This window comes from Panicum virgatum, chromosome 2N, assembly GCF_016808335.1.
Source record: "Panicum virgatum strain AP13 chromosome 2N, P.virgatum_v5, whole genome shotgun sequence".
NCBI classification, from domain to species: Eukaryota; Viridiplantae; Streptophyta; class Magnoliopsida; order Poales; family Poaceae; genus Panicum; species Panicum virgatum.
The window spans coordinates 28,865,615-28,879,065 of record NC_053146.1 but is presented as its reverse complement, the minus strand read 5'-3'; the positions used below and the strand labels follow the sequence as shown (position 1 = coordinate 28,879,065).

At 51.2% G+C, this 13,451-nt stretch overlaps 1 protein-coding gene across 1 annotated transcript; it reads left to right on the top strand.

The window, feature by feature from the left end:
- Positions 1-7,989: 7,989 nt before the first annotated feature.
- On the top strand, positions 7,990-13,037 carry LOC120662520. Its single transcript, XM_039941653.1, has 3 exons — positions 7,990-8,471; positions 9,968-10,107; positions 12,448-13,037. The coding sequence occupies exons 1-3, from the start codon at positions 7,990-7,992 to the stop codon at positions 13,035-13,037; spliced, it is 1,212 nt and encodes a 403-aa protein (XP_039797587.1).
- Positions 13,038-13,451: the final 414 nt, after the last annotated feature.

Here is a 13,451-nt window from a genome sequence, read left to right as displayed (position 1 = left end):
AACCAAACCCAACCCAGCCAGCCCAAAACACAAATGGCAACCCAACCCAATCCCCAAAACAACCCAGCCCGGCCTGCTTCTTTTTCCCACTCGTGGCCCATTCTCTCCTTCCCTGGTTCGGCCCAGAACGCCGTCGTGGCCCAGTGAGACGTAGCCAGCAGCCCAGTGCACCGCAGCCCGCTCCCCACCTCGGCTCAGCAACTCGCCCGGTCCAGTGCCGCGGCCCAGCTCGCTTCGCCGCTCGCTCTAGCCCGGCTCGCGCACCCCGCGCGCTCGCGCCCGCTCCCACCGACCGCCCCAGGCCCACCTGCCAGCCCCTCTCCGCGCGGAGCGCACGCCACACCGCACGCCCGCTGCGCCCCGGGCCTGCACGTTAGCGCCCGCTGCCGCGACAGCGCGCTCGCCCGCGACCCTCTCCCCGTCTTGCTGACCCGCCGGGCCCGCCTGGCAGGGTCGTCTTCCCCGCGGGACGGCGCGCCGAGATCTCCGGCGAAACCACTGGGGATTCCCTTCCCCAATCGCGCCCGCGATCCCCGGCTCCTCCCTTTAAACACGCCCGTGGCACCTCCTGCACCTCCCCATTCCGCAGCCTCTGCCACCAACCCTAACTCGCCGCGCCGCACAGCTTCGCCACGTAGAGCTCAACGCGCCGTCGTGGAGACGCCGACCCGCCGCCTCCTAGTATCGGCTAACCCCTGCAAAAGCTCCGCCTCTAGCACAGGAGGCTCTCCGAGCTTTTTTCCCTGGCCTCGGACCACGCCATCGCCGGAATCGCTCTGGACATCAACTCCGGTGAGTCTCTGCGCTGCCGATTTTTTCCTCACCGCCGGCCACTCCCGGACCTCCCTGACCATGTGGCACCATCGCAGGAGCACCACTAGCCGACCCACGGAGTCCAGGCGCTCGGAGAACTGCCACCGAACCCCACCCGCGATCACTGCCCCCGCTTCGCCGCCGGTCAGCATCGCCATCGACTTCGCCCGGCCATCTCCTTCGAATCCGAGCTTGGTGAGCACTCTAGAGCCTCATGCCTCCTTTTTGCGCTAGCTATAGAGGCGCCTAGACCCAATCCAAGGCCGGAACGCCGCTCGCCAGCGTGTTCCGCCACGCCAACCCGCCGCCGCTGAAGCCCAGCGCCGCCCAGACACCTGCCGAGCCCAGCTTTTGGCCCAGTTGTATCACGCATGCCGCGGGCTACCTCCCCGGCCAAACCACGGCCCAAACCGAGCCCTAGGGCGCCGCCTTGGCCTTCTCCGGTCACACGCCGCCACGGAAACAGTGAGTTCCGGCGAGCTTCGCCGCCGCCCGCTCCTCCAAACCGTCCTGTCTGCCAGATCTAGAATCAGCGGTCACGATTAGATCCAAGCCCATCAAATCCGAGCCACTCGATCCAGATCCAAGCGCCCAGATCTAAACGTAACGGTTCGCCCTGTCAGTTTTGCTAAAGAGCCCTCCCACTTCCTTGAAAATAACCCGCAGTCCTGGTGTGTTCAAAAGAATTTGCAGTTTGGTCCAGAAATTAACACCCAGACCCCTGAGCTCTTTAGATTTTGAACCCGCCGTCCAGCCCTTGACTTTTTGCGAGTTAGACCCTAGAACTAAGATTTAATTACATTTTAGTCCTCGGTTTTGCCCAGAAACCCCCTGGAACTCTAGTTTTCTTACAAATAAGTCCCTAGAACTTGTTTTTGGCCTAGATTTTGCGTTTTAGCTCCGTTTTAGGCGTTCTTTATGTCCACGGGATCGTTGTAACACGTAGAATAGTTTTACACTTTTTTAGTGTGCTGTTTTTATGTATTGATGTACTGTTTCTTAGTTTTTGCTATTATTTGCATGTATGTTTATGTTGTGTATTGTTTTTGGCCATGTGTTCGTGAGTAGACGTTGATCCATTTGAGGAGCCCCAGTACCAGTACCCGGAGCAGCATTCATTTTCAGATCAGTTTGAGCAGCAGCAGGAACAGTTTGAGGTAGGCAAGTATAACATGAACAACCTATCACTTTTAAATAGACTTTCATACTGCATTTTAATACTGTATGCCTATAAGGATTTCCTAGCCACATTATATCCTTTATACATATTCCTTGGGTTGCATTTTGGTTAGTTGTGCTAGGTGCCGTGCTATAACACATAATGGTCCTTTTTAATTAATTTGATTAATGGTATATGCAACTTAATTCTGAGAGTGGCCCGTTTGAGGGGCTCACATCTCGTTAAAATTGGTTTTTGTTAGAAACATGGTTTAGGGGGCTAGCACGGTGCATACTGCTGGGTTGGCCACTCTCCATAAGGACCGGTTCATAGAGCGACAACCTGGGACAACAGCGCTACCACAAGACTAGAATGGGACGGTCTTGGCGTAATAATTAGGTCTTTTTTGTTTGGAGTAACTTACCTGCGGGGCAAGGGTGGTAAGCTTCTATGTCCCTCGCACTGAGTGGCTTCATCGATGACGCCCACTAGACCTGCTCCATAGTCGCCGATCCAACCCTCGCAGTTACTCCTTACCAACGAGATTCTTTGTAAAGGCCTCGTAGTGAGTTTGCTAGTCATCTCACCTAAGGAAGTGTGATGAACAACTAGCGTAGCTCACTGACTTGTGGGTAAAGATGTGCAACCTCTGCAGAGTGTAAAACTGGTATACTAGCCGTGCTCACTGTCATGAGCGGCCCAGATCCTCCTTTTGATTAGTGGGGTTATCTCCTTTCGACGAGGGGGGTGCCTCTCGGGGTTACCTTGGTGGTTTCGGTTTGGTCCTCAGTAGTAACCTGATTAAATTTTGATTAATTACTATGTAACTGAGTTTATGGTAATTCATCAACTTGTAGTAATTAGCTTTAATAAAATTTTGCCAAGACTTAAAAGCTAATGCAGTTGAGTCAGCCAACCTTAGAGCCTCATAGTTTGTGTTATACTTGTTGAGTACAAGTTGTGTACTCACCCTTGCCTACTCTACTCTTTTTCCTCTTGGGATACTCTACTGCTGCTCAGTTCCTGCCGACACGAGCGAGTTCGCTCAGCGCTACCAGGACTACGAGGACTTCTAGGCATTCGTCTCCCAGTCGACGTCCCTGTGGCGCCCTGCCCTAGTTCCGAGAGACTTCGTATATGTTTTTACGCTTCCGCATACTCTGTACCAGACTTTTGTCACTAATGTAATAAATAACATTCGTATTCGCTTTATTTATATCTTTTTACGTGATATGTGCTATGATATACTGTTCATTCTGTTGTATATACGTGTGACATGATCCTGGCACGTACATGATTGCTCGGTTTATGTCCTTTTATAAACCGGGTGTTACAGAGTGGTATCAGAGCTATATCGACTGTAGGACGAAGCCTAGATAGAATTGGTCGAGTTTTAAGTCTTCTTCTCTCTCAGCCTTGTCTGCTGAAACTATTTTGCTATTATATTCCTTGAATTCCAAGATTTTTACTCGTCTTGCCTTGAATCTTCTCTATAGAATTAGTTTCCGTAGATCTCTGGCCTGAAGTAAGTCGAATGACCATCATAGGTATAAGCTAAATGACCCCTTTATAATAATACGATAGTACGTTCTGCGATGCGTTGTGTTAGTCGAGTTGTGTGTTAAACTCGGCTAAAGTATAAATTTGTATGCTTGTGATTATGCAAATGTTTGATTTGGATTTTTGGTTGATTGCATAGTTTAGTAGTTAAATTTGTTTAATGAAAATCAGTTTTAAGTTAAAGTTAAATTAATTAATAAAATGAGTTAGATCGTTGGGGGTAAAACAATCCACTCTATCCTCTCTACCTTATCATGCCTTGAGTTTTCCCCGGTCTTGTTTGTTGAGAAGAAGGATAATACGAAGAGGATATGATATCTAGGGATTCACTGGCAAGGATGTCACCGACGAGGACGTCGGTTTCTGTAAGGGGGTAGGGATGTGACACCCCGGCCTACAGATAGTACTGCAGGATTTGAGAATCTCTCAGACGAGGCAGAAGAGTTATGCTTTTTCGGATTTATGTAACACCTATCTGGAGTTATCAGCAGTAATGCCTGTGCAGTGTTGTCTAAATAGGATAGAACCTTAAATAATGGAGTTTTTCTCTCTTCCTTGACCTTACCTGTGTTTCCTCTTTACCCAGCTCAGATGTCAGCAGAACAAAACGGCTTTGGAGATAGTGCAATGGGTGATGGTGAGAAAACTTGCCTGTGTTGCCAATTCTATGGCGTTTCTTGTCGTCAAGCTCGTGCGACTAAAGATGAAGCCACAACTAGGAGGAACCAGAGGTTGTTCTCCAGTACAAAGAGGAAGAGGTCTCATCAAGAGCAGCTAGCAGAGGATTCCCTTTTCCTTGACTGTCCATCGGTCGAAGAGCTACTGACCATCCAGAAGAGAAAGGATCATGAGTGCTTTAGAGATACACAGGTCAAGAACCAAGCACTCTATGATTATGTTGATGGGTTGGCTATCACTATGAAGGGGATTTAGCCACGTGGCCGCAAGGAGCCCAAAAGGCAAGCAGCAGAAGTAATGTAAGATGTGATGTTAAGTTCGCAGGGAGGTCAACCAAGTAGTGCCATTCACCTCCACCGCAAGTGCTACAAATGCGGACAAAAAGGTCATTATGCTAAAAGTTGTCCACAGAAGCACCTTTCACCGGCTCCACGGCAGGCAGGACAACAGGGGCGCCCAGCCCAACCCAGAGCGCCACGACAGGGGAAGGTGAACCATGTGACGGCCGAGTCAGCGGCCGAGTCTCCGAACGTGGTTATTGGTACGTCCATGGTCAACTCATATCCAGCTACGATGCTATTCGATACTGGTGCTACGCATTCCTTTATTGCACAGTCTTTTGTCGAGCGTCATGGTATTCGTACTAACACTTTAAAGAAGTGCATGTTAGTATCTTCACCTGGAGGACAATTGAGGTCTCATATCTCCTGCCCCAGAGTCAGTGTTTCCATAGGGAGAGCAAAGTTCAGTACAAATGTGATGGTGATAGACACCAAGGGTATTGATGTGATTCTGGGAATGGATACTCTTGCCAAGTGGGGAGTCAGAATTGATTGTGCTCAGCGGTCAGTTCACTTGTTAGCATCTAATGGCCAAGAGGTGACAGTCAGTGCTACAGAGCCTTCTGGTTTTCTTCATCAGATAGAGGCTAGACCCACGGATGGTATTCGTGTGGCGGCTGGATTCCCGGATGTCTTTTCGGAGGACTTGATAGAAGAAGGAAGAGGAGTTGATGAAGACATATCCTGATCTCTTTGCTAGCCAGCCTAGAATCTTGGGACGAGATTCCTGTAAGGGGGTAGGATTTGTAACACCCTAATTCAAATTTCAGTATTTAATAATAAATTTAATTGTCTTTATTTAATTTGCTAAGGTTTTATATGCTTAGACTTGCATTTAAATTAATTTTATCTCACAAGTAATTAAAATTTGGCTAAGTTTAAAATTTGTTGTTGCATTCATGCTGGTGCATTGTTCTCTTTGTTTGAGTGATAGAGTTGAATTCAAATTTGAATTATTTGAATTCAAATATGTTTGAGTTGTTAGAAATAGAAGTAAAAAAAAGGAAAAGAAACTAGAAAAAAAAACCAAACCCAACCCAGCCAGCCTAAAACCCAAATGGCAACCCAACCCAATCCCCAAAAAAACCCAGCCCGGCCTGCTTCTTTTTCCCACTTGTGGCCCGTTCACTCCTTCCCTAGTTCGGCCCAGAACGCCGCCGTGGCCCAGCGAGATGCAGCCAGTAGCCCAGCGCACCGCAGCCCACTCCCCACCTCGGCCCAGCAACTCGCCCGGTCCAGCGCCGCGGCCCAGCTCGCTTCGCTGCTCGCTCCAGCCCGGCTCGCGCCCGCTCCCACCGACCGCCCCTGGCCCACCTGCCAGCCCTTCTCCGCGCGGAGTGCATGCCACACCGCATGCGCTCGCTTCGCCCACTGCGCCCCGGGCGCGCACGTCAGCGCCTGCTGCCGCGACAGCGCGCTCGCCCGCGACCCTCTCCCCGTCTCACTGACCTGCCGGGCCCGCCTAGCAGGGTCGTCTTCCCCGCGGGACGGCCCGCCGAGATCTCCGGCGAAACCACCGGTGATTCCCTTCCCCAACCGCGCCCGCGATCCCCGGCTCCTCCCTTTAAACACGCCCGTGGCACCTCCTGCACCTCCCCATTCCGCAGCCTCCGCCACCAACCCTAACTCGCCGCGCCACACAGCTCCGCCGCGCAGAGCTCAACGCGCCGTCGTGGAGACGCCGACCCACCGCCTCCCAATCTCGGCTAACCCCCGCAAAAGCTCCGCCTCTAGCCCAGGAGGCTCTCCGAGCATTTTTCCCTGGCCTCGCACCACGCCATCGCTGGAATCGCTCTGGACATCAACTCCGGTGAGTCTCTGCGCCGCCGATTTTTTCCTCGCCGCTGGCCACTCTCGGACCTCCTTGACCACGTGGCACCATCGCAGGAGCACCACTAGCCGACCCGCGGAGTCCATGCGCCCGGAGAACTGCCACTGAACCCCGCCTGTGATCACTGCCCCTGCTCCGCCGCTGGTCAGCATTGCCATCGACTTCACCCGGCCATCTCCTTCGAATCCGAGCTCGGTGAGCACTCCAGAGCCTCATGCCTCCTTTTTGCGCTAGCTATAGAGGCGCCTAGACCCAATCCAAGGCCGGAACGCGAGGGAGTTCGCTCAGTGCTACCAGGACTACGAGGACTTCTAGGCGTTCGTCTCCCAGTCGACGTCCCTGTGGCGCCCTGCCCTGCTTCCGAGAGACTTCGTATATGTTTTTACGCTTCCGCATACTCTGTACCAGACTTTTGTCACTAATGTAATAAATAACATTCGTATTCGCTTTATTTATATCTTTTTACGTGATATGTGCTATGATATACTGTTCATTCTATTGTATATACATGTGACTTGATCCTGGCACGTATATGATTGCTCGGTTTATGTCCTTTTATAAACCGGGTGTTTCAGCACCGCCTTCAAAGTGAAAGCCCTCGTTCTCTCCCTAAGAGGCCTCGCACAACACTAGTACCTGAACCTTCCAAACGGGCACATCCGTGCTTGGGACCAGCTGTGGGCAGAGCTGACCTTTGCGTTTCGGCCGAAGCCTGATGAAATCAATTCATGCGACTTCCATAATCTGAAGCAAGGAGGCTTCACCTTACAAGAGTACCTACACCGCCTCGTCAGGCTTCGTGTAAGGGCTCCGGATGTTGCAAAGAAAACCATCATCGACGCCGCAGTTGCGGGACTAAGCCTCGATCCGTGCAGAGAGTACCTTGAGCGCTGCAAACCAAAGATGATCGACATGCTCTTTGAGATAATGCAAGAATATTGCATCTCGGACAAGGGTAAGCGGTAAGACTCGAAGAGAAGAACGAGCAGCAGGCGCATAACCGCGATCGAGCGAGACCACACAAAGCCGAGCAAGCAAAGACCCCGAAGGCCGTGAATACGGTCTCCGACGACGAAGCACACGACTCCCGGCCTCAAAACAATAGAGGAGAGAGGAGCGACCGAAGCAACGCCAACTGTGGCCGCGGATGCAACACCGGTCGAAGGTAGAAAATTCCATACTGCTGCATCCATGGAAAGGACAAGAGGCATTGGACAAGTGAATGCCCCCTTGTCCAGGAGAAGAAAGTGGAATTTGACCGAAGCACCAAAGCCCAGTTGCCGAAGCCCGTTAATTACACCACCCGAAACAACCAGCCGTGAAGCTTGCCCCCACCCAACCAGTTGCAACCTTTGTATCATCCTCATTGGACTTTGGCGTACCCTACACTCTCTCCATCTTTCCCAACCTTCCAATACAAACCCACACACACAACTCCAGCCCTGCCAGCCCCTTCGGCACCCCAACTCCCACAAACCCCTACCCCTTCGGCGCCACAACAAGCTTGGCAGCAACCACCTACAGCACAAACCCCCACCTACCTTCCCCCACCGCTGAAGCTAGAGCTAGGCCAAGTCCCAGAAAGAGCCAACGATCCCGCCAGAGGCATGGTAAATGTCATTAACGCCATCTCCGCTGGATCAAATGAGCCTGTACACGAGGCAAAGAGGCAGAGGAAAGAATACCTCCGCACAGTCTCACATGTGTGGGAAGGAAAACACTTCCGCACCCCTTGGTCCCATGTTCCAATCACTTTCTCCAAAGCTGACCTCCGGCTTCAGCACTATCCACACAACGACCCCCTCGTCATTCGTGCTAATATTGGCAAAAACTCCATGCACTTTGCAGGAAACGACCTAGGTCGCATCCTCGTTGACAATGGCAGCTTCACAGACATCATAACCTGGCAGTGCTTCATCAAGATGGGGTTGATGAAGCAAAGCCTGCACAAGTTCGAGTACACCCTCATTAGCTTCGGTGGAAACAAAATCGAGACCCTCGGCAAAATCGAACTAAAAGTGACCTTCGGCGAAGGGAACACCCAAAGGACAAAGCTCATAACCTTCGTCGTGGTTGACATCAACTACCTGTACAATGCCATCTTTGGCCACAAACACTATCATCAAGTTTGCGGCAGTCATTCACCAGGCATATCTCTGCATGAAGATGCCAATTGTCGGAGGGGTCATCACGATCCTCGGCAATTAGGTGGAAGCCCGAAGGTGCGAAGATAATGCAATATGTGAAACAAAGAACGTCCATGCAATCGAAGTTGTGAATGCAGAAGAAGAAGATAATGAGCCGGAGTTTTCCAAGCTTAACCAAGCATACAAGCCGGAAGGGGTCATGCCTGGCGAACACACGAAGAAAGTGCCGCTTGCGAAGATGTCCTTGACCGCACAGTAACCATCGGCAAGGGGCTCGACGAAGCCGAGGAAGTCAGATTAATCCAGTTCTTGCGGAATAATCAGGATGTCTTCGCATGATCATCTTCGGACATGCGAGGTGTTAGCCGAGAAATCATGGAGCATTCCTTGCGGGTGGACCCAAAGGTCAAGCCCAGAAAGCAATGCCTTTGGACAATGTCCGAGGACAGAAAGAAAGCTGCCCAAGGCGAGGTTCAGAAGCTACTTGTAACACCCTAATTTAAATTTCAGCATTTATTAATAAATTTAATTGGTTTTACTTAATTTTCTAAGGTTTATTGTGTTTAGTATGGCATTTAATTCAATTTTGTTGCTTAAGTAATTAAAATTTTACCATATGTTTAAATTTTGGTGTTGCATTCATGCTGGTGCATAGTTTTAATTATTTGAGTGTGGTTTGAATTCAAATTTTGATTTGAATTCAAACTTTGTTTGAAGTAGAAATAGAAAAGAGAAAGGAAAATAGAAAACTAACCCGGACCCAAACCCACCTCAGCCCAGTCCAACTCTATCCCGCGGCCCACTTTTCTCAGCTCCAAACCCAGCCCGAACACTCTCTTTCCCGTGGCCCATCCCGCTCACCCGGCCCAGCAGACCACACGGCAGCCAGCGAGCCAGCATGGCCCGCGCACGCCCCCACCCTCTGCCTTGTGGACCCCGCTTGTCAGCAGCACTCCCAGCGCCCCGCGCACCGCACTGTCAGCCAGCGCCCCCCCACGCGGTCCCACAGGCCAGCCCCATGCTCGCAAGCCACCCCGCACGCGCGCTCGCTTCGCCCGCTGCGCCCCGGGCCCTCACGTCAGCACCCGCTGCCGCGACCCCGCACTCGTCCGCGACCCTCTCCCCGTCTCGCTGACCCGCCGGGCCCACCTGGCAGGGTCGTCTTCCCCGCGGGACAGCCCGCCGAGATCTCCGGCGAAACCCCCGGGGATTCCCTTCCCCAACCGAGCCCGCGATCCCCGGCTCCTCCATTTAACTAGCGCCGCAACCCACCCTGCACCCCATCCACTCCTCGCGCCGCCCGCAACCCTAGCGCATCGCCCCGCCTCGCCTCCGCTCGGAGCAGAGCCCCCACGCCACCGGTAAACTCCTCCGCCACTGCATTTCCTCGCCGCCTGGTGACCCCGGAGCCCCCCTGACCCCCGTATCCTTCCCGCAGGGCCGCCTTGGGTCAAGTCGTGCCACCCAGGAGCCCGGAGAGCCCCTGCGCCGACCTCGTCACCGAGTTCCGCCTAGTGCCGCCACCGGTCCTCGCCGTCGTCACGTCTGCGCTGCGATCTCGACCGCCCCGCGCCCTAGGTAAGCACCAGCTCGCCCCCTGGTCGTTTTGCGCTAGAATGGACTAGGCCGTAGCCCATAGAGCCCGTAGGACACCGCACGCCGGCGAGGTGCGCCGCCCAGATACTCCCTCGCCGTCGAGCACCCCGTCCCGCGCCCCAATTCCCTCCCATGAGTGTCCAGGAGGACTACTCATACCCTGGAGATGCTCCTAGGCCGAAGCTGCGTCGAAATCGAGCCCGGGAACCCCAGAATCGCAGCACTCCGGCGAGCCCGAGCCGAGCGCCGCCGCGGTTGCTCTGTTTCCGGCGACCCGCGCCGCCGCCGTTGCCCCTTTCACCCTGAGCCGCTCGATTAGAGCCCAACGGACGCGATTAGAACAAATCCAGCCCAGATCCGAGCCGTCAGATCCAAAACCGGCGGCCAAGATTAGAAGATACCCCTTCGCGTGTTACTTTTGTTAAAGAGGCCCTCAGTTTTTCTTTATTTAACCCGCAGTCCATCTCAGTTGAAAAATAATTCCAAATCTGCCCTTCCTTTTATGTTTTAGACCCTGAGCTTCTTTAAAATAGAACCCGCCGTCCTGCTCTGGTAGATTTGCGAGTTAGACCCTGGGATTAATGTTTATTTACGTTTAGACCCTCGATTTTAGCAGAAAAGTCCCTGGAACCCTGTTTTTATTACAAATAAGCCCCTGAATCTTGTTTTAGGCCTAGTTTACGCATTTTAGCTCCGTTTTTAGCGTTCTTTATATCCACGCGATCTTTGTAACGCGTAGAATAGTTTTAGACTAGTTTAGTGTGCTGTTTTTATGTATTGATGTACTGTTTCTTAGTTTTTGTTAGAGTTTGCTCGTATGCTTATTATTGTGCATTGTTTTGGCCATGTGTTCGTGAGTAGACGTTGATCCATCTGAGGAGCCCCAGTACCAGTACCAGGAGCAGCCGTCTTTCGAGCACTTTGAGCAGCAGCAGGAGCAGTACGAGGAAGGCAAGTATAACATGAACCACCTGTCACTTTAATTACAAATTCATACTGCATTTTAATACTGTATGCCTATAAGGACTTTCCTAGCCACTTTATATCCTTTATATATACCTTTGGGTTGCATTTTGGTTAGTTGTGCTAGGTTGCTGCGCTATAACATACTCTGGTCCTTTTTAATTAATTTGATTAATGGTTTACTTGAACTTAATTCTGAGAGTGGCCCTCTGTGCTTCGTGCTTGAGTGGCTCACGTCTCGTTAAAATATGGTTTTTGTAGAAACATGGTTTAGGGGGCCAGCACGGTGCTTAGTGCTTGGTTGGCCACTCTCCATAAGGACCGGTTCATAGAGCGACAACCTGGGACAATAGCGCTACCACAAGGCTAGAATGGGATAGACTTGGCGTAATAATTAGATCTTTTTGGTTTGGAGTAACTTACCTGCGGGGCAGGGGCGGTAAGCTTCTATGGCCCTCGTGCTGAGTGGCCTCGTCTGTGCTTCGTGTCTTGACGCCCACTAGACCTGCTCCATAGTCGCTGATCCACCCTCGCGGTTACTCCCTACCAACGAGTTTCTTTGTAAAGGCCTCGTAGTGAGTCGCTAGTCATCTCACCTAAGGAAGTGTGATGAACAATTGGCGTAGCTCACGGCTTGTGGGTAAAGATGTGCAACCTCTGCAGAGTGTAAAACTGGTATACTAGCCGTGCTCACGATTATGAGCGGCCCAGATCCTCCTTTTGATTAGTGAAGTTATCTCCTTCCGACGAGGGAGGTGCTTCTCGGGGTTACCTTGGTGGCTTGGTTTTGGTTTGGTTCTCAGTAGTTACATAATTAATTCTGATTAATTACTATGCAATTGGGTTAATGGTAATTCATCAACTCGTAGTAAATAGCTTTAATAAAATTTTGCCAACACTTAAAAGCTAATGCAGTTGAGTCAGCCAACCTTAGAGCCTCATAGTTTGTGTTATACTTGTTGAGTACAAGTTGTGTACTCACTCTTGCCTCTTCTCTACTTTTTCCTCTTGGCTACGCTACTGCTGCTCAGTTCCTGCCGACACGAGGGAGTTCGTCCAGCGCTACCAGGACTACGAGGACTTCTAGGTGTTCGTCTCCCAGTCGACGTCCCTGTGGCGCCCTGCTTCAGCTTCGGAGAGCTTTTATCGTATTTTGTACTTCGCTTCCGCTGTATCAGACATTTTTGTCATTAATGTAATAAATAACATTCGTATTCGCTTTAATATGTCTTTTTACTGTGATATGTGCTATGATATACTGTTCATTCTATTGTATATACGTGTGACTTGATCCTGGCACGTATATGATTGCTCGGTTTATGTCCTTTTATAAACCGGGTGTTACACTACTCGATGCAGGTGTCATTTGCGAAGTACAATACCCCGATTGGCTGGCTAATGTGGTCATGGTTTCGAAGAAAAATGGCAGTTGGAGGATGCGCATCAACTTCACGACCCTCAACAAGTTCTGCCCGAAGGATGAATACCTCCTACCTCGCATTGACACTCTGGTGGATGCAGCAGTAGGTTCGGAGATGTTGAGCATGCTGGATTGCTTTTTGGGTTACTACCAGATCTTTATGAAAAAAACTGATGAAGAGAAGACCAGTTTCACAACACCCTTCGGCCCATATTGTTACATCAGAATGCCTGAGGGGCTTCGCACCGCGGGATGCACTTTTAACATAACCATCGGGGTAGTTCTTGGGACTCAGCTAGACAGAAACATTTCAGCATACGTCGATGACGTTGTCGTGTGGATTAAAAAGCGTGAAGATCACATCTCGGACCTCCGCGAGACCTTCGCCAACCTGCGGAAACATGGACTCAAACTGAACCCGGAGAAATGTGTCTTCAGCGTAAGGCGAGGGAAGGTGCTGGGATTCATGATCACAGAAAGGAGCATCAAGGCTAACCTTGTAAAAATTGAAGCCATAAGAAGAATGTAGCCGCAAATGACGAAGAGGGGGGGTCCAGAAGTTGACATGCAGGCTGGCTTCGCTGAACAGATTTATCTCACGATCAGCAGAGTAGTCGCTCCCCATCTTTAACGTACTCAAGGGCTCTGAAAATTTCCAGTGGGGACTGGAACATGATAAGGCTTTCGAAGACTTCAAGAAATATCTAGAGAACCTCGCATTAATGACAAGCCCTTCGTCGGAGGCAGAGCTATTTCTATACATCGCAACATCGAGCTCTGCGGTGAGTGTAGCACTGGTGGAAGAAAGGATGGCCGAGGGGACACGAAGCAGCTCCTAATTTACTTCGTATCCGAAGCCCTTAGCGGATCGAAGATATTGTACTCGGAGATGGAGAAGATGGCATATGCAGTAGTGATGGCGACCTGGAAACTATGGCATTAT

Coding starts and splice junctions, on each gene's coding strand:
- LOC120662520 (XM_039941653.1), top strand. CDS start 7,990: ATGGTAAATGTCATTAACGCCATCTCCGCTGGATCAAATGAGCCTGTA. Junction 8,472..9,967: donor GTGGTTGACATCAACTACCT/GTACAATGCCAT, acceptor TCCTTCCCGCAG/GGCCGCCTTGGGTCAAGTCG. Junction 10,108..12,447: donor TCGACCGCCCCGCGCCCTAG/GTAAGCACCAGC, acceptor TACTCGATGCAG/GTGTCATTTGCGAAGTACAA.